The sequence below is a fragment of the Sander vitreus genome, chromosome 19, assembly GCF_031162955.1.
Source record: "Sander vitreus isolate 19-12246 chromosome 19, sanVit1, whole genome shotgun sequence".
NCBI classification, from domain to species: Eukaryota; Metazoa; Chordata; class Actinopteri; order Perciformes; family Percidae; genus Sander; species Sander vitreus.
The window spans coordinates 4,384,264-4,411,580 of NC_135873.1; the positions used below are offsets into that span (position 1 = coordinate 4,384,264).

The window sequence follows — 27,317 nt, forward strand, 5'->3', positions numbered from 1 at the left end:
ACTAGAGAAAATTCTCAGCTTTTTGTTCGTTTATAGTCCTTTTATGTTAAATGAGGTCTTGCTCTACTGTCCCTAACTAACACCCAAACAGGGAAGAGGGGTGGCATTACACTCTCGATAAAGCAGTAGAGAACCTCTTCATTAGAGCAGGTGGTAGCAGAGTACCAGGGATTATATGGAAGAAGTCTGTCAGTGGGAGGCTTTAAATGGGATGTTCATTTGCAACCTTGGATCCATTTTACCCGCTAATAAATTACTGACATCACAAGCTCTTAGGAAATTAGCAGTCTGAGAAGTTCAAGTGCTGATGGGTGTCCCGGAGGTTTGGTGAATAGACAAAAGGCACATGGCTGCATTATAAAAGGTCACTAATTTAATCAATATAAAGCATATTCTTGATCACAGAGCTTAGCATGAGGGCGGAGGCGGATGTCGCAGTGACCAATGGAGGTTCGGATATAACCTAGAACCTCCCAGTCTTCATTTCCTCCTCCGAATCACCCGTCACACCCCTATGAGGCATGATATAGCTAGTCTATATCCTTGACATTCCACTTCCGGGATTAGACCGGTGCCGCAGGAAATTCAGCCGGGTGCATGTATTTTCGCCGATGTCCGTTACCTTCAGCTTTATTTGTGTTGGAATTTTAAACTCCAGTGGATTTCTGAGGACTATGGTTAACTGCTCCTCAGATCTCTGCAGGGTAAATCCAGACAGCTAGCTAGACTATCTGTCCAATCTGAGTTTTCTCTCGCACAACTCTTAGCGCCACCCATGAAGATTGTGATTGGTTTAAAGAAATGGCAATACACCTAGAGCACGTTTTCCTCCCATCCCGGAATGCTGTATGGACTAGCCAGACCCTCCTCTGCTCCGCAGCGTGTGGATGGTCTGGCAAAGCGAGACTATGGTGTAGCTGATGCTACAATACAAATACCATCCTAAATACTCACTAGAAAACAAAAAGGGTATTAATCCGCAGTTGAAAATACTCCTCAACAAATGCACTTTTTACTCCTGCATGAGTAAAGCTGGCTCAAAACTAGAGTGCCTAGATGTTTTAGGAATACTGAGCCTTTTCTTAAAATTAAACTACATATTTGTGAGCAGTTATTAAATATTTACGCTCTCAACAGGAACTAGTGGGCTTGGGGCTGAGTGCAACAGAAAAGGTAGGGAAGTTGGAAAGTGAGAGACCGACTAAGATTTTCCTGTTTTTAGTCTTTTCAACAGATTTGTTGACAATAAGGAAAATACAGAACACCAGCCTAAAATGTTAGATATTCTTTCTTTTAAAAGTGTGTTTTTGTTTGGTCCTCAGATTCTCCATATTCTTCCGAGACAAAAAGTTTTCAACAACAACATAATAGTACTTTTGAGTTAAAGGAATATAGTATAGCCTATTAATAACTGGATGTCCTTTGTAAATCTGTTTTGTTTGAGTGCTGTATTTCCCCGTTTGCCCACCAGGTGTCAGCAGTAAGAGACAAACGGCTCTGCTCTGCAGCGCTGCATCCACACAACAACATCAGCGCAGCAGAGCAGAGGAGCTGCTCTCGCTCCCTCAGGGCTTTGACGTCAATCCGGAGCCATCGCTGCAGCTGTGCACAAACACACACACAGTCATGCACACATGTTTTGAAACACATGCTGTCACATGTAGGCTTTGCTCAGACTCAAAAGCTCAAACTCACATTCATGCACAGCAAGGACACAAATGCTACCACACTCACACACAAACCAACCTTTGTTTTTTTGTGTGCTGGCACGCACGCACGCACGCACGCACGCACCCCTGCGGTTTCAGATTACTCACATACTGACTGCTCATGTGTGTTTTACATGCCTGGATAACATTAAAGTCAGCCCATACAGTATGTGTTTTTTACAGAAGCGTATTACATTCACCATAGAAAAAAAAATGTTGACACCTTATCTCGTAATTTTGAGAAAAGATATCGTAATTATGAGATGAATGCATTTTCACAACAACAGAAAACAGCTCTCTTGTGTGAAGCTTTCAGGCTAGCTGATGCCATGGAAGCAAATTGGCCTACGTCATGTGTTGTTTGTGTCTTAAAGATGAGACATGGTTTTTAATCCACAATGAGCTTGTGCTCAAACTTTAACGTACAAACCAACATCATCACCAAAACCTAGCTTGTAGCTACTCTTCTTCGTCTCCCTTAATACCAACATACGCCATGGTCATATAACTAGACACCTTCCGCTGGTCACACTAGGTATTACAGTTGATTCATTACAACATACGTCTCACCTGTTTAGTTTAGTTTTTATTTTGGTTTGGGTTTCAGACATTGGGAAATGCCAATGTCTTTAAGGACTATAGATGGGATTTTTGTCGACTTTGCACAGGCACCTCAGGACTTTGCGGTTGTTCCGGTGGAAAGCCCATTCTGATCTGTTGAACAGATATGTCCATTAACTAATACTATCTATAAAGTTACATAAGAAGTATCACGCTAACTTAACCCAGCTGAATTTAATGTTACCTCTCAGTGGTAGCCAACAGTTGATGACTGAGCCGTGGCCTACTGACAACTAGCTAGATATGCCGCCTTCCAGGTGTTTAAAATGATCTCATAATTACGAGATCTTATCTCAAAATTACGAAATTAAATTTTTTTTCTATGGTGAATGTGACACGCTTCCGTAGTTTTTGCATGCAGCCTGTGTGCAAAATATGTCCATGTGTGTACATATTTTTGTATGTATGCGTGTGAGACATCATCTCTGACCTTGGCCTCAGCCTGACCGGTGAGTAAAGGCTTCTCCTCCGTGATGGCGATCTCCTGCATTTCTGTGGTCATGGTGTCACCTCCTGTACAGATAAAAGAGACCAGTGATTAAATACCGTACATTTTCCTCTGGGACTTTGCTTGTGCTGTGGGACCTTACGGAAGTTAATTAGTAATTAGTGCCGGAAGAGATGAGCAGAAAAGAATTGTGGGGCAAAAAAAGAAAGAGCTAGAATAGAAGAGGAGGGGTGGATTAGCATGGACACAGTTTGGGATGGGTAAAGACAGGTGTGATGACATGCGGAAAGAGAAATAAAGGCATAAAGAGATGAAGGTGGGTGATGAAACGTGACAGAAAAAGAGACGTGGATGTGACAAATGAGAACCACCTGAAGGGAGAACTGACTGTGACAAACAAGTGGCTGATAAGGACGAAGTGAAGGAAAAAACACTTTGTATTGCATTACTTTTATCTGAGGAAGGTTAGTCGAGCATGTCCCTTATTTTCACACCTTTATAGCCACAGTGAGTGCACTGGAGCAGCTCCAGTTTAAATGCTGTGCCCGAGGGCATCACAAAATGTAGTTGTTGACAGAGGTAGCCCTTAAGTTAATTTCACTGACATTTCCACAATTGATCTGTCCACAGGTCTGGGATATCAAACTGAAGTTTTACAAATTACAACTGAAGACATGCCGCTCTTTACCTGTTTACAAGTGCAGCTCTGTCTCGATTGCTTCTGCTGCAGTATTAATGAATGACTGCTATGGCCACGGTGGCCAAATTATTAGTGTAACTTCACACCAACTGTATTATGTATTTGTCATTGCAGTATTTGGAGACAGACTGACATTTATCACTTCACAGATTCTCCCCTTGCAATTATATTAGACACAAATTGATAGATGAAATGTAAGCTTAGCTAACTGTAAGATAGATAACCACTAATTTGTTGTGTAATTTCAGAATTCCTCTAAGGCTATAAGGAAATATTAAATGTAAGTGAGCAAGAGGTTGTTATTGTGTCCGTTTGACATTTAAAGCTGAAATATGGGACCTTCTGACATTACTTGAGAGTCATGCTCTCATAACCCGTAGACTGTTTTCTATCTGCAGACTTGGCATTACATCAGGCAAGTTGGTGTGTGTGTGGTGGTTATGTGCATATGTGCTCTTATCAGAAATTAACTGCTGCCCCGGGGGCCCTATGTGTCTATCTGGGTCTCAAACAGAAACGATTAGTCACCAAAGCAACCCCCACCACGCACACAAATGCCTAAAATAAAGTGATTCCAACTTTTACATGTGTCAATTTCTGGTTTGTTTGCTTTTTGTCTTAATAGTCTTTGTATTAATAAACTGAATACATGTTCTTGTCTCAGGAGACATCTGACATTTTATAGACCAAATGAAAATAATCTTTAGTTGCAGTCCTAGGAACTATATCAACCTCTAAAATACTTTGACAAAGCAAGACGCTGCACTTGGCAGCGGCGAAACAAGCTACAATGTAAGTCAATAGGGCAATTGTCTAGTTTGTATTTACCTTCACAAAAGTGCTCATTTTGTTGCTGACAGGCTCAGATTAATATTCTCAGTGTCTGACAACATTATGGAAAGGATTCCTACAGAGATAGACCTTTAAAACCTATTTGAGACCTTTCTGTTTAACCAGAAACCACTCTAAAGTCGCTAGTGCTAAACCCACCAGACTCCATTTAAAAAAGCAATACTTTTACCATGTATAGAGCCAACATATTTTCACATGTAAATCGGTACACTATGTGTTTATTTCAACCAAAACTAGAGATGTGATGGTTGGAAAAGTGGAAACACTACCCAAAACAGCTTTTCATAGTTTTATTTTGTTTCGGTCGACTTTGAATGAAGTGTATTTTACGATGCTAAAATTATTTTTATTTATTATTATTTACATGGAGTCTGGTGGGTTTAGCGAACGAAATTCCACAGATGTTTTTATGTTTAAAAAAAGGATCTTACTCTTTAACAGAAAGGTCGATCTCCTGAGATATCCTTTCCATAACGTTGTCAGACACTTTGAATATAAATCTGAGCCTGTCAGCGGCAAAACAAGCACTTTTGTGAAGGTAAATACAAGCTAGACAATTGCCCTATTAACTTACATTGTAGCTTGTTTCGCCGCTGCCGACTGCAGCGATCTTGCTTAATACTGGACCAGTGTCAACGATTGTTGTTCCCATCAGTCACTTAGACACAAAAAACTAGGAAAATAGGGTTGAAAAAAAAAACAGTATTTACCCTTTAAATTTTTTTTCCTTCATTTTTTGCTTTCCCACTGGTTGTCAAGCTGAGAAACAACAATAGCACATCTGGAGCTGGTAGGACTTCAGTATTTTACTCAGAGACACTTCAGTGGGCCGGGCAGCTGCTTGCTGACACGTAGCCTTGAACCGGGCCATTCATTCTCTCTCTGATACTGTAGATTGCTGTTCCACACAGCCCATCCCCCACTATTTTTATAGGTCTCTGTTATGTCCTGACATGGCTGCAGAGTAAATTGGTTTACACGCTCCTCTGTGTATATTAATAGGTGCCTGGTATGACACCATTTGGATGTTTGGAGGGGGAAGTTATGCTGCAACAGGATCTCTGTAGCGTTTCTGTGTAAAGCATGTGATTCACTAGGAATCCACGCAATGAAATGCTTTTAAAAAGGGACTCTCAGCTTTTAATAAGAAAATTATAATGATTTTTTTTAATAAAAACACACTAATATTTAAACCACAAAAAAACAATAAAAACAATAAAAAATTCAGTGTTGTGTCTTGAAAATGTCAGAAAAAAAGCAAGAGTTGTTATCGCAAACTTCTTAGAAAACAGTTAGCATTCATTTGGAGTCTTGTGTCTAGCCACCCTACGAACAATATGTATCCTCCTATAAGCTTGTTTTGGTCTCCACAACTCCTAATAGAAATATCTGTCAATGCTCCCTTATGTTTTGCAGCTAGTTGCTAACTTTGTCTATCTACCATCTGATGCTGGACAGTTACAGCGTACAGTGGTTTAGCCTTCTGCAGCTGGAAACAACGCTGATGAGAGCCATGAGAGTGAACCTAAACAATTAGCTTAAAGACGCTAAAATGTTGGGCAGAACTGCCGAGTCGGGTGATAGTTATCTGTGGGTTAGTCGCTATAAGCAACATCTTTCACATTATGTAGTAATTCTTTCTATTGTTAAAATAAAAATAGTAATTAGAGCAGCCTTAAACAACAGAAACAGAATACAGAATATGTATAAAACGTTGACAGAAGTTCCATCTCCATGACAACTGAGGAAACTCCATCCACAGATGAAGTCCATGAGATGCGATGGTTGAAAGTGGACCTTGAGTTTTTTTTTTGTCATCCTTAATGCATAGAATATGTTTCATAAAAAGTAGAGCTTGAGTTATTGCATGAAAATGGAAAACTATATACTTTGCTAATACTCTTATTAGTTAACTCAACTGTACTGAGTTTAACAAAGCGTTGTGAGAGCACTTTAGGATAATTTATTCAGTATTATAGACATAAACCCACCTGACAGTGTGGTCATTGATATGAGCAGCTATATTATGTGCTGCCAAAGCCTGCCAACAGACAAGGTGGTAGAAAAAGGCAGTCACAGCATTGATACAAATCTCACCCATTACACTTAATCTGCCCTCTCTCCCTTACATACACACTCTCTCCTCTGCAACATTTTCTGATGCTGCCACATTTTAATCGGCCTAACTTGCTCCATCATCCATTTTTATTTATCTCTGCCTCCGCCTCTCTCTGAGTCTGTGTGTTTTAGAGCGTGTAATAACTGCTAAACTGCACAGGAGGCATCGTCTGTCACCATGGTGAGAGAAACAGAGAGATGGAGAAAAAAAAAAGCAGATTTGCATAAAGAGCAAGAAGGGAAGAAGTGAAAAGAATGTGTTGCTGGCTGAGAAAAGGAATAAAGCACTAATTTGCCTCTACTCTTTCTCCACAGTTAAGCTGTCAGAAAACAGTTGTTTGGCTCATCTGTTGTACCAAAAAGGTTTCACAGATATCAGGCTGCGGCGGATTATTGCTCCAGCTAAATTAATCCAAGCTTGTTTTATGCACATTCATAATCATGCAGAGCAATGGCATTTCAGTCGCTGTTAGGCCATCTCATTCCAACACACACACACACACACACACACACACAATCTGTTTTCTTTAATACATCCTGTCATTCCTCCTCCTCCTCCTCCTCCCCCCCAGTTTTTCCCCTCTCTCTGTTTCTCTCACGCTGTCTCCATCTCTTTATCCTTTGATGCAATGTCATAACACAGTAACTCTGGAATCAAAAGCTGGTTTGAGCTACGTAAGAGTGCAAGCTGCAGGTCTGGTGACGTTACAGTGAAAAGCCGGCGCGATAAACATACTGTAGAAAGTTGAGGTTGTGGTTATGTGGTGAAGGTGAATTCTGAAAGCCAGTGTTTACTGTACACCCTATATGGCACCCTACACCAACAGTTTATGAATTGTAACTAATGGTTTTCGATAGTTAATGACTCATTTATTAATGCTTTATAGACGAGTAACAGACCAGTAATAAGGAAACCTATTAGTAAAACGTATAAATTGTGCTTTATAGCCTGGAAAAAAATGGTACTAAACTTGTATTAGTAATAATGATAATTATAAAATTGTTGCATGCGTACATACACAACATAAAAATATAAGACACAAAAGTATTTCACTATGAAAAAAGAAAAAGCAAGAATAAGCTAAATAAATAAATAAATACATCTTGTCTGAAAGGGAGTAGGAGGAAGACAAAAATGCTTTTCGGTTCCTACCCTTTTTGAATGGTCCATACCTTTACATCTTTAATTACAAAAATAACCCATATCGTTTTCCGATCAATTGATCAAGTTACTATTCCATCATTTCCTTAATTAAATAATGTATGTATGTACCATCCTTAATTTAAAATCTAAATAAATCACAACAAAACTGAAGCTCTGCTGCTGAGATTCTGTACTGCAAATATATGTAAACCTATAGCTGCAGACAGACGACACTCCCTGCACATACCAAACTGCTACCCATATTCCAAAAATACCAAAGATACCACTTGGAGCACAACCCCTACTTGAAATGATAAGTTTGATTTACAGTAGAAGACTTTTGCATCAATGTGATGAACAATCCTCCAGAAAACGTATTCTAATCACGATAAATATGAATATTGTAACATAAGATAACATATCCTCTAAAAAAAGGAGGAGACGTGGCCATCTTTATTAAGAAATGTTTACTGTTACTATAGTTAGCTCTGTTTCTACTCTGAAGTGTTTTGAATATTTGGCCTTAAGTGTTTCTCTGGGACAAAATGCGAATTGTGGAAGATTGCTTGTTATAGGAGCATATCGTCCTCCCTCTGCAGTGTCTGATGCCTCCGTGCTCCGCCGTCCGTCAATACCCACTAGGTCCGGATTTGTTGCGGCACGGCTGCGGCCATGACTGACAGCTGTAGTCACGAGGACCCGCTAGATCTCGCGAATTCACATAGAATAGAACCACAAAACCAACAACAGTTTGTTTCCATCCAGAGGAGTAGAGGGGAAACAACTCTGTGCTGTGTTTTCAAGGTGTAGTGCAGGGAAATATGATCCGCTGTGAGCACGGTGTATTTTATTTTGAAAATTAACCGGATTTTTATTTTGTTTCTGTGCTCGACTTCCTGTCCCGCACTATCTGCCATGTGCTGATTTGCTGCGGAGCTCTCCGGCCTCCGGCAAAAATAGAAGCTCTGCGTATCTGCTCCGGAGGGCTGCGGACCAACGGAGCTTAGTGTTTTAAAAATAGTGATTTTGATGCGAGTAGCGCCCCTAGCACTCCAATTCAAAAGGCCATTTGACCGAAAACGAAAATATGGTCAATCTTAAAAGTGGCGCTTCCGTCCTAATTATGCTTTTAAACGAAAGTTTGACTCGGGTACCTTCACAAAAAGACCCTAGGTTGCATTTTGGCGAGAGTTACGCTTTAACTGTCAGCACATTTCATCATTTTCCCTCCCTGCTGCTTTGGTATGTAACATACCAGAATACACGTTCCAGAAGAGCCAGGCTGTTCAAAGCTGAATCTGCTGCAATGGGGGATGAAGTATTGCCAACAGCAATGCATTTCTATTTCTATATGAGATAGTCCAGCACTGCAAGAGAAATAAGCATCTTTAACTTGTGCCAGCAGACTCTGATGCCAGCAAAGTTTGATGATCAGAGTTTGTATTCCTGCCATCAGAGAGAAACATTTGTTTCATTTTAATCTTGTACAGTCTCACAGACAGAAAACACTTGAATTTTTCTTTAATCAACCACTAGATAGTCGTTTGTACAGCTGATATAACAAGCCGCCGTCAAACAGAAAAAAAATTTGTCTCCCTCCGTCTCATCTCTCCCTTTTCATTTTAATCTCTTTCTCAGAGCTCTGCACTCGTCCCTGTCTCCCTCCATCCTTCCTTCCTTCGTCACGCTGCTGACTTTTCATTCCGGTCTCTCTCTCTATTTCTGCCAGTCATCGCTCCTCATTCTCTGTCTCACTGCGGGTCTTTGTCTCATTCCTGCCATCCTCTTTCTGTCTAACCCTCTTTCTTTCACTTCACCAAACAAGCAAGAAAAAAGGATAAAAGGGCAATCTCTTTCTCTCTCTCTCTCTCTCTCTGCATCTCAGATACACAAACCCAGACACATCAACAGTGTGCTAAAGTAGGGCAATGAGCATTAAGGTGAACTATATTGAGAATGTAGGCTGAAGGCTGAAACACTGACAAGGTTTAACCCAGGGGTGTCAAACATATGGCCCGTAGGCCAGAACCGTCCCGCTAAAGGGTCTAATCAGGCTGGATGACTTTACAAAGTGTGAACATTGCAGAAAGGTAATTCATTCCCATTCCAAATTAGAATTTAGAGTTTTTTCCTGGAATACTATCTCTCTCTCCCGGGTCCGTAACATAATTTTTTTTTTTCCTACAATGGCCTTAGAACGCTGTCGTAGCAGAAGCAACTTGCGTTTGCCAACATCAAGCTGACAAGAACCTCTGTGGCTGATAAAGTTTCTGATCTTTCTGGAGTGGTCTGGCCTAGCCTCGTGAGACCGTCCTGATCTCGCGAGCTCCAGTTTTCCACTCGCAGATCAGTCTGGCATCTTGAGATAGAGAAAATTTGGAGCCGTTCGCCAAACGACCGACCAATCAGCATTGGTTTTGAGGCGGGTTTAGGTGTGATGCAACAGTTGTTTAGACTGTTCAGTCTAAACAACATGGCGGCTTCCACGGATGAGATGAGCGTAGCTATCGCGCAAGTTTTATCCAAATTAGAAAGTATTCCTCCATTGAAAGAAGAGCAAAAAACGGCACTGGAGGCTTTTCCTGGAGGAAAAGATGTTTTTGCTCTTCTTCAGAAGTGTACCGTGAAAACTTGGTGGGGATTGTCGTTGATTAGGTTTACGTCACATATAAATGGTAAGTTTAAAAATGTTAACGTTAGCTACGTTACCTAACTTCATTGTACGTTAAACGATGGCAACAGAAGAACCGCAAGGTCCTTGAAGCCAAACTAACGCTAGCTACACTGACTTAGCTAGCTTCGTTGATCTGATTGGTTGATTTGGCCCGTCCTTCACCAACATAGGTGATGATAGACAGATGGTTTATCGAATCAGCTAACCAGTATTTTCACCCCTTCCCAAAAGTTCTCCAACGGAAAGTTCCCAGATGGATATGCCGAGCAAATGTGAAGCAATCCATCTAGCGGAGTCAGGTTAGGTCTGGCCCACTTGAGATCAAATTAGATGTATGTGGCCCTGAACTAAATGAGTTTGACACCCCTGGTTTAACCTGTGGCTTTCGGGGGGCATGCACAACTGCTTCAATATGTGGAGACTTCGATGTTGAGATGTTTAAGGCTGCACAACATGAGGTGGTGGACTACTCAAAATCTATGACATCATTTTCAGTTCAACACTTGTTTGAGGTTTAGTGGGCTACAGTGTGTGACATGTAGATTTCATGTCCAGGGTTACAATCTGACCCAGGATTACTTTCATCAGCTCTCAGTGGTATTGTGTTTTGAAGACAATATGTGTTATTGTTACATGAGAAAAACAGGAGCTCCACTGTGTTCAACAGGTAGTCACTAACTTCTGTTTGTCTTCTGTTTGGTGCTGTAGTGTACAGCTGTTTTTATCATTAAAACCTCCCCTCAATAGCTTTAACAAGGTTGTTGAGAGCAGTGAGACTGAAACAAAGTTGTGAATAAATAAACAATAAGAATCTGAGCGAGCATCCAATGCCATCTTTCGATACTGTGACACATTTCAGTCACAAAGTAATAAGGTTTGATACTTCGCTCCCCTGACTATCTCTTGCTCTGAAATATTTAATAAAGTAGAAGATACAAAAAAAGCAATCTTGAGAAAAAAAAACATTAAAGTTGTGGGGAGTCGGATAGTTCTTTTACTTAAGTCACCGGAGATTTAAGGTTTTAACTTTACAATAGGGAAACGTGCAAGCATGCAATCGCCTCTGTCACACAACTGTATAACTGTGCTCACACACGTCATAATTCCTACATCACTTTAACATAAACACATGTTGTTTTTGCGGCATTTGCTGCAACAACTGACGTTTTTCTTGGGAGGGCCGTCTATAGGTTTTGGGAAGCGGTTTTCCTGTTCCAGATTTATCCATTGCTAGCTTACAGACGTTTTTTTTTTCCAGTGGACCTCCATCATGGCGGCAGGCCCTGTTGCTAGGATATCTGTGACACAACAACTCTGTATACTGTAAATACACTTCACATCATGGATATTATGCGTACCAGCGAGGGTCAAACGTTACCCCGGCGGACATGTTTTTTTGCTGTTTATTTTCTGCCCAGCTCAGCTCTTCCTCTGCCTGTGGATCTATTGACAAACAAGATTATGAAACTGCACTGTGGAATGCCACACACACACACACACACACACACACACACACACACACACACACGTTCGGCCATAAACACTCTCAGGACCAAATCTGTTCCCTGTCCTGAAGTAAATCGTGTTAGTCTGCAGAGCTTCACTGCTGTCACACCTGGGTACCACTGCACAGTGATGTGCAGCTTTGCCTGAGATCTGCATGCAACTCTTTGTTTTACAATTCAGCAAGGTGAAATGTGGATGGTAAACACATGGAAATGAATGAACAAATGTAACAGGAAGCCCAGCTTTTCACTGCATGTTTGATCAAGCACTGTTGCACCTATAGTTAACGGTAACCAACCAAGTACCACATACTTACATGCACAACCTTTTGTGTCTGCAGGTTAATATGTATACATATCCCATAATTTGTTTATATCCTACAGTATATTATTGCTTTTATAGTATTGTTGCATATTGATTCCGTGCTTCCAATTCTTATTTCATTACTGCTGCAATAACCTAATTTCCACATGGAGATCAATAAGGATGCATCTCTCATGTTTCACGGTGATGCTGTGATCTGATGTGACTGCCACAGGCTTCAAAAGGAGGTGGTAAAAGTTTTTTAGTATGAACTTGCTTAAGTGTTTGAAGGAAAATTAAAATGTGTGGTTTGGTATGCCAACGAGAAGCAAACCTCACTTTGTCTCCGAGGGAGTAGTGGCTTAAGCTCACATCAACAAGTGCTACTGTTTTTTAAAGATTATTTTTTGGGCATTTTCGGCCTTTACTTTGACAGGACAGGACAAGACAAGACATGAAAGGGGAGAGAGAGGGGGAAATGACATGCAGCAAAGGGCGAGTCAGGGTTACCCTAACCCTACTGTACATTTCTAAGCACATCCACTCTCCTGCAATTAATTTGAACATCAGATTTATTTTGGGTGTCTGTTGCTACGTCTGTTGGACAAAACGCAGTCAGAGAGCGAGAGAAAGAAAATGAGCGACAAATGCCTAGAGAGAAAGGAGGCTCAACATCAGCTACCATGGGGACCCAGAGAGGAGCCAAAGCTCCCCTTGTCTACTCTCTGAGCCAAGCCCCCCCCTTAAATCCCCCGTGCTGCTTCCCACGGCGTTGGATGGGCATATGTGGATCACCTTGGCTCTCCAAAAAGAGCACACAAATGAAAGAGCATCTCAGAAAAGCTTGTTTTCTCTCGCTGTCTCTCAGCAGATCACTTTGGCCTCTTGTCTCCTCTGTCGGCCTACACTCAGCGGCTCAGCTCAGTTTTTCTTTTCATTTTCAGGCCGCGTATTATTTCCTCCATCATGACCTCAACTCCACTCAGACATCCAGTCTCTCTGTCTGTCCTGAAAGATGAGAGGGCTCTTTGACAAAGGTTATTCGCGAAAAGAACAGGTGACCCATTGCTTCCTTAAATTATAATTATGGCTGCAGGTATATTAGATTGTGATTTTTACTCATTATTATTTACTAATAATATAATTCATCATTCAAGCAGACTATTAAAGTTGGACTTAAATTAAAATTCAAAAAACAGAATAAAAACTGTTGCAGTCAGAGTGCAGACCTCTGTCAAGGCCATGCCCTATCTCGCAACGTTAAACCTTGGCCAGTGCCACAACCTCCCTCAGAGTTTTACAGACATCGGATGAGTAGTCTTTCCAAAATCCTGCTGACAAACAAACTAACCAAATCAAACTCCTTTGCGGAGGGAATAACAAAATGTGCAAATCTACATATCTAGTGCAATCAGTGCTAACGTTAGCAAGCTAGGCTTCCGCTTTCCAAGGGGAAAACAAACAACTGTACAATGGTTCCTCCCAAATGTTGAATGTTGTAAAGAGGCAGTAGATTTAAATTGCTATTGCTAAACGGTATTCGCTAATTGGGAAAAACACTGCACCGAGGACCGCTCGTCTCAGACCAATGCCAACCGTTGCCATGGGGAGCAAGCACCTAGAGGCCTGAAGTTTAGACACTTTGTCCACCAATATTTTCAAAAACGAGTTAATTTACTTGTGCATAATAGCTGCAGTATCATCAAAGACAAATTTTTTATATATATATATATATATATATATATATATACATACTATATACACACACACACACACACACACACACACACACACACACACACACACACATACATACACTTACACAAAAAGAGAGAACAATTAAAATTTTGGTTCAATTTAAAGCAATAAACAACAAACATTTTGTGTTTACAGCTTTTCAAATGTGATGATTTGCACATTTTCTCTGTTTTACGTCATCGTAAATTGATTATCTTTGAGTTTTGGACCGTTGGTTTGACAACACAAGCCATCTGAAGACATCACCTTTGACTCAAGGAACTTGTAGAGGGCATTTTTCAGTATGTTTGGATGTTTTAAAGATGATTAAAGAGTCACACAATAATCAAACTGTAATAATATTCAATAATGTCAATCATTTCTTAATGGCGACCATGTACAGCACAATCACGAACCTTTAGGAAATTGAATGCACAGAACAGAAGAACAAATAAGTCTGGATGATAAAGAACTAGCATGTGCTTCTTGTTTTCTGCCCTGTTCTCTCTATTTATCCATGTTATTCAAATTCTCTCTCCTTCAGTGTTGTTCGCCCCTTATCTCATGGCGGCCGAAGATAGACTTTTAGTTTGTTCGCTCAATAGCTGTGAGAGAGTATCAGTGAAGCAAAACCAGTAATTGCCCTGCCTAATTGTTGTGACTGTACAAAAGACAGGGGTTCATTTTGTTCAGGTCAGATCTGTGAGAGCTTATTCAGCTACAGGTACAAAATGAAAAGACCTGAAAGGGGCTCAGATGGTTGAATTGATTGTTTCGATTCAGGTTAAAGGCCAACAGACGAGCACGTGACCACAGATCCATGCAATCGCGCACACACAAACACTAATTGACCTTCACACTATAGGGTATATTGATATGTTGGAGCCATTGGCTGAGAGCTGACAGAGATAAATGGCTCGGTGAGCTGATTGCAGCTGCAGCCAAACAAAAAACAGCCTTTTCTTCTCAGCTTTAATAAAACATAAGAACCTGCATGCCATTCAGTATCTTCAGTACGGTGCTATCTCCATTGGTTTCTTATATGTATATATTTAGAGCATACAGTTTCATTTAGCAAGCACTATCTGCACTTTCTTAATTATATTTAAAAATGTTATCCTGCTTCATTAAAACATTATTAGAAGAGTTACTCCATTATTGCAGAAGCTGTTGCTGAAACATTACTAAAAGATATCAAAACTGTTATGTTATTAACCGTTATGGGCTCAAATATGAACAGCAAATGAGGGGGGAATACAGTGTTGGTGGTCGATTATGCAGATAAATGAAATATGTTTAACTGAATATTAGATTAGATGTCCAGACTCAAAGGCTACATGGACACTAACTATCTCCTCCTCATTGCTACAGAGTCTGACTGATACCGAGCTCAGAGCAGATAAAAATGAAGCCATGTGGAGTAAATGATTATGAGCTAATATTACAACAACAATCAAAGGGCTTTGATTGCTGTTGAGTTATTAAAAGGCTAATTGTTTAAAGTTGTGTGTGTGTATTAGAAACATGGTTCCTCTGGGTGTGCTCATATCCAGGAACAAAATAGGTTATATTGCAGCTGCATTGTTACAAGCTGCGGTTTGTGTGCAGTACAACCAACACAGGAAATATCATTAATCTACTGAAAGTTGTGTCAATATCCTGAGCGGAGCTCTTCCTGATTAGGACTCAAATGTTCCGTTTTAGGAACCATCATCGATTTAGTTTTAAATTGGTCACACAGTGTTTTAGTGTCTTCTAATATTGTTAGACAAAACAAATTCACACATTTTAAAATTGCTACTGATTCGCAACTAACAATTACTTCTTCTTTTTTTTTTTTTATCTTTCTTGGTTAATCATTTCGGTTTTCAAATTGCTTGTTTTGTCAGACAGTCAAAAACCCAAAAGATATTCAATTAACAAAAATATACAAAAAAGCAGCACACCCTCACATTTGATAAGCGGTCACTAAAAAATGTTTGACATTTTTTGGTTGAAAAGATTTAACATTTGATCCCTCATCAATGATGATGATTGATAATAAAAAAACAGATCTACAGCTGCACCACACAACCAGTTTCAACAAGCCCATTCAAATTAGATAGGCTACCAAAATACGCCATTTGCAATTTCCCTTTAGAACGACATAGAAGCGTTTACGTACTTGGAGAAACATTGTGGTTTGGCTTAAAATGACTACTTCTTGTAAGTTAGTCTTCATGGTTAACAATAATAACCACTTGGTTATGGTTAGGGAATAACCACGGCCACGTTAAAAGAAACCAACGTTGAATGTTGGAATGAAACAGCAAGGGAACAGTTGACTCCCATGTTAAATCTTGAGGTTTTGTTGTCCCATCCATCCACCCCGACTACCCCTACCCGAACTGTGTCTCTTTATAATAAAGTTACACCACTTATGTACTACATCATAATTCCTACGTCACTTTATCATAAACACATGTTGTTTTTGCGGCATTTGCTGCAACAACTGAAGTTTTTCTTGGGAGGGCCGTCTATAGGTTTTGGGAAGCAGTTTTCCTGTTGTTCCATATTTATCCATTGCTAGCTTACAGATGTTTTTTTTTCCAGTTGACCTCCATCATGGCGGCAGGCCCTGTTGCTAGGATATCTGTGACACAACAACTCTGTATACTGTAAATACACTTCACATCATGGATATTGTGCGTACCAGCGAGGGTCAAACGTTACCCCGGCGGACATGTTTTTGCTGTTTATTTTCTGCCCAGCTCAGCTCTTCCTCTGCCTGTGGATCTATTGACAAACAAGATTATGAAACTGCACTGTGGAATGCCAATGCCACACACACACACACACACACACACACACAGTGTACTGTCGCGTCTGACAGCACCAGACTGGATGCACATTTGCACGCATTTAGGTTGCTTTAATTCAAAATTAACAGTGTGCCCCACACGATTCACTTGTCTCAACAAAACAAAAAAAAGATATAGAAAAAAAAGATACTTCTTCACACTGTACTCCACACATCCAACCTGAGAAATATGAATGGGGTTTGGGCAGAGTGTTTGTCTATAAATAGGGTGTTGTACAGGCCTGTGGGAACAGACAGGGCATTGTGGTGCCTGGCCTATCTGTATCTGGCCTCTAGCCATCGGGCAAAGGACTGAGCAGCCCCCCCCCACACACACACACACACACACACACACACACACACAAAGAATACTGCTGTAATCTCATTCACCTACACAGTATAAAATCCATACGCTCTGACCCAGATGCTGTTATGCTCCAGTACACCAACACAAAATATAAAAACATAAAAATCCATATTTTTTTTATAAACACCCAGACTAATATGCACTAGACACTACAACTGGCCAACACAATAACAATTCAGATGAAAACACAAAAATGTTTCTCACAAGATCAGGATTTATTCACACTAGACTGATCTCAGACACCTACGCAGTGTGCGACGTTATTCTGCACTGCCTCAGCCATCAGCTAATGTGCTCCTCTTCACTGTACAGTAAAAATACAAGTTAATGCTACAAAAACCTGCACTAGTGTACACCACTACCAAAGAGTCATATCAAAATAACTGACCTCAGATATCTTCAGTTACACAGGCAATGTAGAGGATTTCTGGACTGTCAAAATAATAATTTATGAACAATTAATAACAAAACTCAATTAAAACAGCTTTTCTTTATGTGGTTTGGCTGTTGATTGCGGTCCACAATGCTATGTCATGTGCTGGTGGACACTGATTTCTTTTTATAAGCTAAACAAACCTGAGTAGAATCCCCTGAACACAAGCAAAAGTGCAGGTTTCAGTGTTTGTTTTGCTTTCTCGATGGTGTCTCATGTCACATTGGCCAGGTTTTAAACACACTGAGCTGAATCTACTGTCAACAGAGAAGAATCAATGTTTCTGTTGGTGCCAACAGGGGGAAGTGCAACATTAGACAATGTTAGTTACAGTAGCTGCACTCAGATGGGCCACACAGGATACAGCTGGCGCATGTAAATAAAAGCCAGGAGGGATTTTTCTTCATATTCACAACTCATAAGTGCATTTAAATATATCTAGATTAGGCTTTTTATCACAATTTATATTGACTTTAAGGCTCACACTCAGTTATTTTTAATGTCCCAGGTGATGTCTTCATATGGAATGTTTGGTCAGACCAACAGTCCAAAACTCAAAGATATATTAAGTTTACTATAAATGTATGACCAAGAAAAGCCGCAAATAATAATATTTGAAAAGCTTGAACCAGTGAATATTTGTCAAAAGTACATCTGAGGTAATAATTGGCTCAGTTCCACTCTAAAGATGAAATTCCTAAAAGTTTATAATTCGAACAGATGGTATGCAGAAACAAATATATGTTTGTGTATCTATGGAGTTATAATAGAGTGAATAAAATAATAAAACAGGTGCTGCGGAAAGATTTAAAGCTGCATTCGTAGATCTTTTTGGCCACTTGGGCAACACAACAAGCTGAAAATGTTTTTGGTAACTTGATGATGGTAAGTCCAATATTCACTCTCCTTGTAGCTCTGTTTTGGTCTCTACCAACTTCTTGGAAAAATAATCTTTTTAGCTGCCAAATGCTCTACCGTGTTTACCAGATAGTCGCTAGCTTTGTTCGATGCTGGACAGGGAACATACGTACAGTGAGCTATCTGGGACGTTTTCAGCAAAATCAGCTGTTGATTAGAGCAACGTTTCTGGGGCAGGAAACAAAACGAAACAAGCTAAAAGAAGTTAAAAGGACCCCATTGATCTGAGGAGAATTACAGAGGTAAGTGTGGGTTTGTCACTACGAGAAACACCTTTCAAATTACACATCCCCTCATTTGTTTCAAAATCATCAATGACTATGTTTACATGCACATAATATTCTGGTTTTTGCCCTTATTCCGAAAAAGACGATATTCCAACTAAGCGGTTTACATATACAATGTACATTACAATATCCAACCGGAATATGCTTGTTTACATGACCTGTATCAAATTCAGAATATTGTCATATTCGGAATAATAGTCGAATATTGGTGTGCATTGGTGTGTAAACGTACTCAATGTCCATGCTTGTTGAAATAGCAAACTAATTCAAGTGGCTATCAGCTCTTCTCTGGTATAAATGAACAGCGATACTCAAACTGAGAAGTAAACAAAACTAACTTTTAAGAGGCAATTACACACACAGACACTACTACAAAAATGCTTCACATTAAATCAGTGGCTTGGCGGTGCAGCTGCACTGAGACACAGCGCTCATGTCACAACACTGACAGGTCTGTATGAACCCAACAGCTGGCGTGCACTTAAGAGGAGATCATTTCAGCGTCAACACCTAAACATAAGGACAAGGACTATTTCTGAGCAGTCGGGATGACAACAGCTCTTCAGTTCCCTGTTATTCCGGGACCTGAATCCCCCTCCAATTATAGCTGTTTACTGGCCTAGTTTGCTGCACATGCACACAATAATCTATAACGTTCAGCAGTGTTATCTGTGTCTTCGGTTTCATAGAAGCTATCAGACCTTCGAGCCATGCAATTTAAGTTGATACAAGATGAAGAATTTTATCATTGTAGCTCATTTCGAGTCAGGAAATTAACTCAATCGGTCAATATTTTCATATAATAAAACTGTTTTATTGTCAAAACCTGGATTGTTACTACAAGTAATGACTTGTAATCTTTAGGTAAGTGGTGTCAATTTTGGAATTAACTCTCCAGATGTGAGTCCACTTCTCCAAAACTGAAGGTCAGAAATAAACTATGATTTGAACTTTAATACCTCAACACTGTACAAACCTTGAGCACACTAACAGGTCAAGCATATCTGCAGTCAACACTGATGGATTAGCCAACACTGTGGGAGTAAATGTTAATATTGATAGAGTCAACAGGCAAGGTGACAGTCTGAATACGCCTGAATAGATTTCCCCCACATATCAACAGCCAAGGAAGTGAATTTGTGCTGCAGCAGATGGAGCAAATATGCAATTGCAATGTTTAATATTTACTAGAGATGTTCCGATATATTATAATTATATATTTTTAACAGCTAACCCTGTACGGATGTAATATGATTGTTATCATTGTTGTATGGCCTGCATTAGGATAAACCCTTTGTGAAACATGAACAAATACATACAGAGAATAAATGCCATATAATAATAGAAGTTTCTTTTATTATATAGTTTGACAGTCAGTCGGAATGGAAAAAGAACATTAACAAACTACGTCAAAGAAGATTTTCTTCGGGGCAAAATGATGCGGTATTGGATCATTGCATAGACTTGCGTACTTGCCAACACCGATACCAGCATTTTAAGATGTATTGGAGGTTTTCTTTCCCCCCCCGATATTGGTATTGGTATCAGACAACTCTAATAATTACAGCACTTACGGTATAAGTCATCTTATTTTTTATCAACTACAGTTGCAATTTCCTTCACTCTTTACTTTTGTCACAAATAATAATGTTTTAGAAACCCAGAGGATTTTTGAGTCGACTGCCTGGAGTGCAAAAGGTCAAACTGTCACTGACAATCCAAATGAACACAGCAGCAAATGTCTAATGATGGTTCAATGGGGCAGAGACAAAGAAACATGGGGTTAACAAACATGACCATCACCATAGGGTTCACAATGTCAAATGCATCAAGTCATCATTTGTGGATGTTCCCGTCTTGTCAGTGGGTTCAGAAATGTTTGCAAACTTCATCGGAGGAGACTGAACCGCCACAGTTTAATGATGTCAACAAGTTGATCTTGGATTATTAGTCTGGCCAGAACACAAACACTTGGGGATGTTGCATCAGACCACAGGGCAACTGATCCAGCCGAACAGTTTATTTTTTGCTCGCGACACATGCATGTGACACGACTCCAGAAAAACGCCACAAATCACCACTGTGACATGTTGACAGCCCGGCTAATTTAAAGTAACTACAACCTGGGTCTGCTGGAAGATCATTACTTTCACACACTGGATGTAGACTTCATCCATCAGCCCAAACATGTTTGGTAACAACTGTTTGGCTCTTGTGCGGTGCTTTAAAATGAGTGGATGTAAAGAAATCACAGCAATAAAGTAATATTGCTTTTTCAGTGCATTTTCCCATGAACATGATAATGTGTGGCAGTATAATAATGTTCAACTGCCTCACCCTATTGCCATTTTACTGCATTTGAAATTATATTTTAAATATAGTAAAATAACTATTGTCCTGGGTTGAATGTTTGATGATTCTATTGCCTTTTTATTAAATTGTTTGCTTAATATATATTATTAAATATTGCTTTGATAAATAATTCAATACAATAACAATAAAACCGCTTTTTGAGTCTGATAAACAGAACATAACACCAAAAGTATTAAATCCACAATAATGTGAAACAAGCAGCATTCAGTGTAATATTTACTTCATGATGTCGAGAACATTACTAAATCCATATTGAACAGGCGTGTTACACAAGATTGGTTCTGCCGCAGCTCAACATCTGGGGAGCCTAATCACATTAATATAAAAAAAGCTCAGCAGAACAATTTGTTCTCCTGACCTCTATAAATACCCCATGATTTGTTATGTAGGACACTGGAGCAGATCAAAGGGAAGACCTTTGAAGTCTACGAACATGTCTTCCCACCAACACAGTGACAACACCAGTGAAACATTCATTCAGCTTTTCTCGTCCACAACCACCTTCTCAGGGGTCTCAGTCACTGAGCTTGTAGAAAAATTAAAATTACAAATGTTATTAATGCCATTGCTCCCATTAAGGTAAAAACTGTCTGTGATAAGAAAAGATCTCCATGGAGAAATGCCATACTGGTAAGAACAGAAAACAGAGAGTGTCAAAAAGCAGAACGCAGGTGGCAAAAAACTAATCTCCAGGTCCACTACAACACCTATAAAGAGAGACTTTGCGGTCCTTCTTCTCGGACATTATTGCCAAAAGCAATAATTCACGTGCTTTGTTTGCTACTGTCGATAGGTTAACAAACCCTCCAGTACCAGTAGCATCCGAACTTTTATCCACCAAGGCCTGCAATGATTTTGCCACCTTCTTCAAAGACAAAATTCAGAAAATTAGACAAACAGTCGGTGCTTCCATATCGAGTACAGGGTATGTGTTGTCACAATGCCCAGGCAAAACAAATTCCAATATGAATTAATTGTAATATATATATATTAATTTTTATGAAATAATTTAATATGATTAACCGTAAAAACCTGGAGGACATTATACAACATCTGAAAACCTCCTCCTGCTGCCTTGATATTCTACCAATGGGCCTTTTCAAAAATGTTTCTAATTATTTGGCTACAGATCTTCAGACTGTAAACACGTCTCTTCTCTTAGGTATCTTTCCACAGGCCCTGAAAACTGCATTCATTAAGCCACTCTTAAAAAAGAACAATCTAGACATGTCACTAATGAGCAACTATAGGCCGATATCAAACCTTCCATTTTTAAGTAAAATCATTCTCAACAACTCAACCTTTTCTTGTCACTAAACAACAGTTTTGATGCCTTCCAGTCGGGTTTTCGACCACACCACAGCACTGAGACAGCTCTTGTTAAAGTCTTTAATGACATCCACTTAAACACAGATAGTGGCAAAATTTCAGTCTTAGTATTACTTGATCTCAGTGCTGCATTTGATACGGTCGACCATGACATATTACTAGACCGATTGGAAAACTGGGTTGGCATTTCTGGCTCAGTACTAAAGTGGTTTGAGTCTTATTTAAAGAATAGGGACTACTTTGTGTCTATAGGGAATTATACATCTGAGCATACAAATATGACGTGCGGCGTTCCCCAAGGCTCCGTTCTGGGGCCTCTCCTATTTAACATCGACATGCTTCCACTGGCTCAAATTATGGAAAACAATAAAATAAGTTAACATAGTTACGCGGATGACACACAAATTTATATAACATTATCGCCAGGGGACTATAGTCCAATACAACAACTGACTAAGTGCATTGAACAAATTAACGACTGGATGTGCCAGAATTTTCTTAAATTAAATGACGAAAAAACTGAGGTGGTTGTTTTTAGAGCAAAAGTGGAACGATTAAAAGTCAGCACTCAGCTTCAAACGACAATGTTAAAAACAACAGACAAAGCCAGAAATCTTGGTGTAGTCATGGACTCAGACCTGAATTTTAACAGCCACATTAAGACAATTACAAAGTCAGCCTATTACCACTTTAAAAATATATCAAGGGTTAAAGGACTTATGTCTCAGCGGGATTTGGAAAAACTTGTCCATGCTTTTATCTTCAGTAGACTTGACTACTGTAACAGTGTCTTTACAGGTCTCCCTAAAAAAAATCAGACAGCTGCAGCTGATTCAGAACGCTGCTGCTCGAGTCCTCACTAAGACCAAGAAAGTGGATCACATCACTCCAGTACTGAAGTCTCTACACTGGCTTCCAGTGCCTCAAAGAATTGATTTCAAAATACTTTTGCTGGTTTATAAATCACTAAACGGTTTAGGGCCAAAATACATTTCTGATCTGCTGCTACACTATGACCCACCCAGACCTCTCAGGTCATCTGGGACAGAGTCAGAACTAAACAGGGGGAAGCAGCATTCAGTTTTTACGCTCCACATATCTGGAACAAACTCCCAGAAAACTGCAGGTCCGCAGCAACTCTCAGTTCTTTTAAATCAAAGCTAAAGACCTATCTTTTTGATGTTGCCTTTCTTTAAATAACTGTTCATTTGTTATACTGAAGTTGCATTGATGACACTGTATGACATGCTATAACTGCCCTTTAATGTTTAATTTCTTATACTGCACTGTCAATTTTATTCTTGTCTTGTTTTAATCTGCTTTTTTTTTTATTGTTTTCTAACTGCTCTTAAATGTTTTATGTAAAGCACTTTGAATTGCCCTGTTGCTGAAATGTGCTATACAAATAAAGCTGCCTTGTCTTGCCTTTCTTTTCCGACAGTATGTGACAAATTCTAAAAAGTTACAAACTATTTGTTTCTTTATAATAGGCATACATAAATCACAATCATACTAGGCTAGATAAAGGCTACCATCTGGGCCTGCACAGCGGCAGGAAAAAGACACAGAGATGTAAGACACCGTGTCTCTACCTTTCGATGATTTTGGTTCACAAAACGTAGATTTGCGCTCTGAGGTTCGGCTGATAAACTCTGACATGAGACCCTGAATATCCAGATCATCCAAAATGTCATTGTCATCGCAGTTTTAAAGCTTCGCCACTTCCCGCGCCTTTGTTAAATTATGAATTTGTTTTAATGTTGTAACTGGTCCTTGTGGTGCTATATTAATCCATAAAGAGCAGGGTCGTTTAGACTAGCACTTATGTTACTTTTACATAGTGGTATCTTGCCGTGCATATAGTTCTGCTTTTATCTGCTGAGGTTTTGAGATATCAGCCTCTGAGATTTCTGCATCCATCCCCAATGCAATAGGGGTGAACAGAATACTTGTGCTGCAGAGAGCTTGGTATGATAAATTAGAGTTTACATGTAGGAATTACTTTCTCCCAAGGAATAGTCCCAAAAAACTGTCCACAGTGAGTAAGCATGGCAGTTTTTGAAAAGACACACTGCTTTAAATATCATTCTTCAGTGCATTCAGCAACACAAATTAAATTGCATTCGTCCCAATTGCAAGGCATACATCTCAGAGGCAGATATCTAGCAGATAAAACCAAAACTCTGTGCACGTGTGAACTGAAATCTGAGTGAGTTGACCCTTTAATCTCCTACTAAAAACTGTATTTTTCAGTAGATAAGTTTTTCATTGTGTGGTCAACCATTTTGGTAATATACTAAAATTTTGTTTGAAATAAACAGCCACAAAATTATGGACACAGGGCTGCTGGTAACACCACACCCACCAGCAATTCCAACATAGAAAGACAAACAGCACACTTGTGTGTGTGTGTGTGTGTGTGTGTGTGTGTGTGTGTGTGTGTGTGTGTGTGTGTGTGTGTGTGTGTGTGTGTGTGTGTGTGTGTGCGTGTGTGTGTGTGTCTGCATTTCTATATCTCAGCACAGTCTATAATTTCTGACATAGCTCGTGGAGAGCCTTTGCGCGCGTGGGTCCTGGTGCGCATGCATTTCTACAATAATGCACAATCCACCAGTGTGCGCGCGCGTTATCAGCAAGGGCTCCACTTCACTCAAAGACCAGTGAGCGAGCGAGTCTCCAAATGCGGTATGACTCACAGAATCTGCGCGCGAGCTTTGCTTGAGTGTGTGCGTGCAGCTTGCAGCATAGTGAAAACCAGAGGTGTGTGTAGACCTGTAGACAGAGGTGTGTGTGTGTGTGTGTGTGTGTGTGTGTGTGTGTGTGTGTGTGTGCGCGCGCGCGCGTGCGTGCGTCCTTGGTCTGGCACGACACACTGAAGCAAAACATTTCCCCTCGCGCGCCAGGATATAAACTAATCCATAAGGGGGACTCTTACGAAACGGATGTTTTCATGGCTTTTGCTTCTTATTTATTTATTTCTCTCTCTCTCTCTCTCTCTCTCATCTCTTGTTTTTGATCCGAGCCAGCAAAGGGCCAGTGGACGCACACACAGGGACACACCTCCATTTGACATTGACACACTTTATATCCCCTTCTCTGGCGCGGCAAGAGCCACAGCACCCCTCTCGCCCCCCTAAACAGCCTCTTAGAAAGAGACAAAAACAACCTTTCTATCAAGATAATATAACGTATTTAACCATGAAATCGCCACTGCTGCAGCTCTGTAGGGACAAACACCACAAAGGAAGAGCACGATGATATTGTTGGCTGAAAGATGGAGGAATGGATGGAGGGGGAAGAGGGGGCCAGGTTCATATACGATTCAAGTTCACACGAGAATGCAAATATTGCCCTATATTCTGTCTGTAGGAAACCCAGCATGCATTGAGCTGCCATGCCTGGCTCGGTTATTATAGGGTGAGGGGGGGGGGGACAAAGAGCCGCTGGCTTTGCCACATGTGCAAGTCAATAACACGCACTCTGTCTATCACACTACACTCCCAAGCTCCCATGCATGCACAATTTTATTTAAATTATCTTTTTTTCAATTGGTGCATGCAAATACATATTTAAATATTAACGTCTTGCAAAGTTGGCTGTTTTTTTTCGATAGGCGGATCGAGCAGCGTGTTTCTGGATTCAATCAAGATTTTGGGGGGGTGGGGGGGGGGGGGGCACTGATTTCTTTGACATCGGTTTGCATAATGCAATATTAAACAGTTGGGTCTACGTCGCACAAAAGAAGTCCCCCGAGAAAAAAAAAAACATTTCATTTTCTCGTTGTATTGCCTTGTTCCACGACTGTTGAATGAACAATGACAAATCTGCACAGACTAGGCTACTCCCTCCACTTTCTCCATGGAGAACATAAAGCTTCTTTTTTTTAAAAGCACAGAAAAATGACGGGGTAAACTCACCTTTTAATCAGCAGATGGGGAACAAAAAAAGTCTTCACACAAAAGCCAAGTCTCGTTCTCCACTTGCGCAATGCCTCGCTCTCTTTCCAACCTGTTCCTCTCCGGTCTCTAGTCTTCTGTTATTTCACTTGTTCCTTCACCTCCTTTATTTTTCGCTGCGCCTTCCTCCTCGGTTTCCCCCAGAGTTGTTTATTTCTCCTTTCTCCAGCAGGAGGAACATTCAGCACACAGGAAGAAGAAAAAAAAATATGGTGTAAGTACCCGATGCGTATGGAGCGGTCAGTCAAAATTCAAGATGTGTAGCGATGTTTTTAGGGGTGTTGAAAAAGTTATCTGCAAATAAATCGACAAGAAATAGGCCTACGAGTAAACTGTTTCATTAATTAATCCAAATAAGTGAAGGGTTGTATTTGAGGCAATTTGTGACAGCTCCGGGTTGGACCATACTAAATGTTGACGCGATATTGGGAGAAAATAGCGTGTTTATCTTTCTTGCTCCCCCTCCACCTATGATTCACATTGGTACAGTCCACCCTTGTTGGACACTCGTGGAACTGAGCCGAACGCGCGAGTAAGCTATTCCCGTCTGGGCCCGAGTCAGCATATAAATAAACACACCTGGAGTCAAAACGCGGTCATAAAGCCTAAAAAAGTTTCGACTTCAAGGAGTCTGACAATGAGACCTCCATCTTGAAGATGCGTGGTGGTCCAAACTTTGGCTCGGAGTCTCCTCCAGAGGCTCACTGGAGGGGATTGTAGTTCTCCATGTCAATTGTTTTCAGTCTGCACTTTTCTAACTGAGAAATGGCTTTCCCGTATACGTCATTAACTTTTTGGGTCCATGTGGAGAAAGCCGGTAGAATACATGATGTATAATGTCTACATTTATACCATACTGTACATTGACTACAGTGTGTGAGTGAATTAATTTAATTAGTGTTGTTAGCATGGACTGATTAATGTATACAATTAGCTGTTGGACCCTTATTGATCCACCCCCCACCCAACTCCAACTCTGTGCACTGAATGTACCATGTCGCCT

General features: G+C 40.2%; 1 protein-coding gene across 1 annotated transcript in view; it reads right to left on the bottom strand.

Annotated features, from left to right (window-relative positions):
• The window catches only part of ndrg2 (NDRG family member 2), a 35,727-nt gene extending 9,019 nt beyond the window's left edge, over positions 1–26,708 (bottom strand). Inside the window, exons 1-2 of the mRNA XM_078275747.1 lie at positions 26,276–26,708; positions 2,761–2,843 (exon numbers count right to left, since the gene is read on the bottom strand). Coding sequence (XP_078131873.1) covers positions 2,761–2,832 — 72 coding nt within the window. The 5' untranslated portion in view covers positions 2,833–2,843; positions 26,276–26,708. The remainder of the gene's footprint in view (positions 1–2,760; positions 2,844–26,275) is intronic.
• Positions 26,709–27,317: the final 609 nt, after the last annotated feature.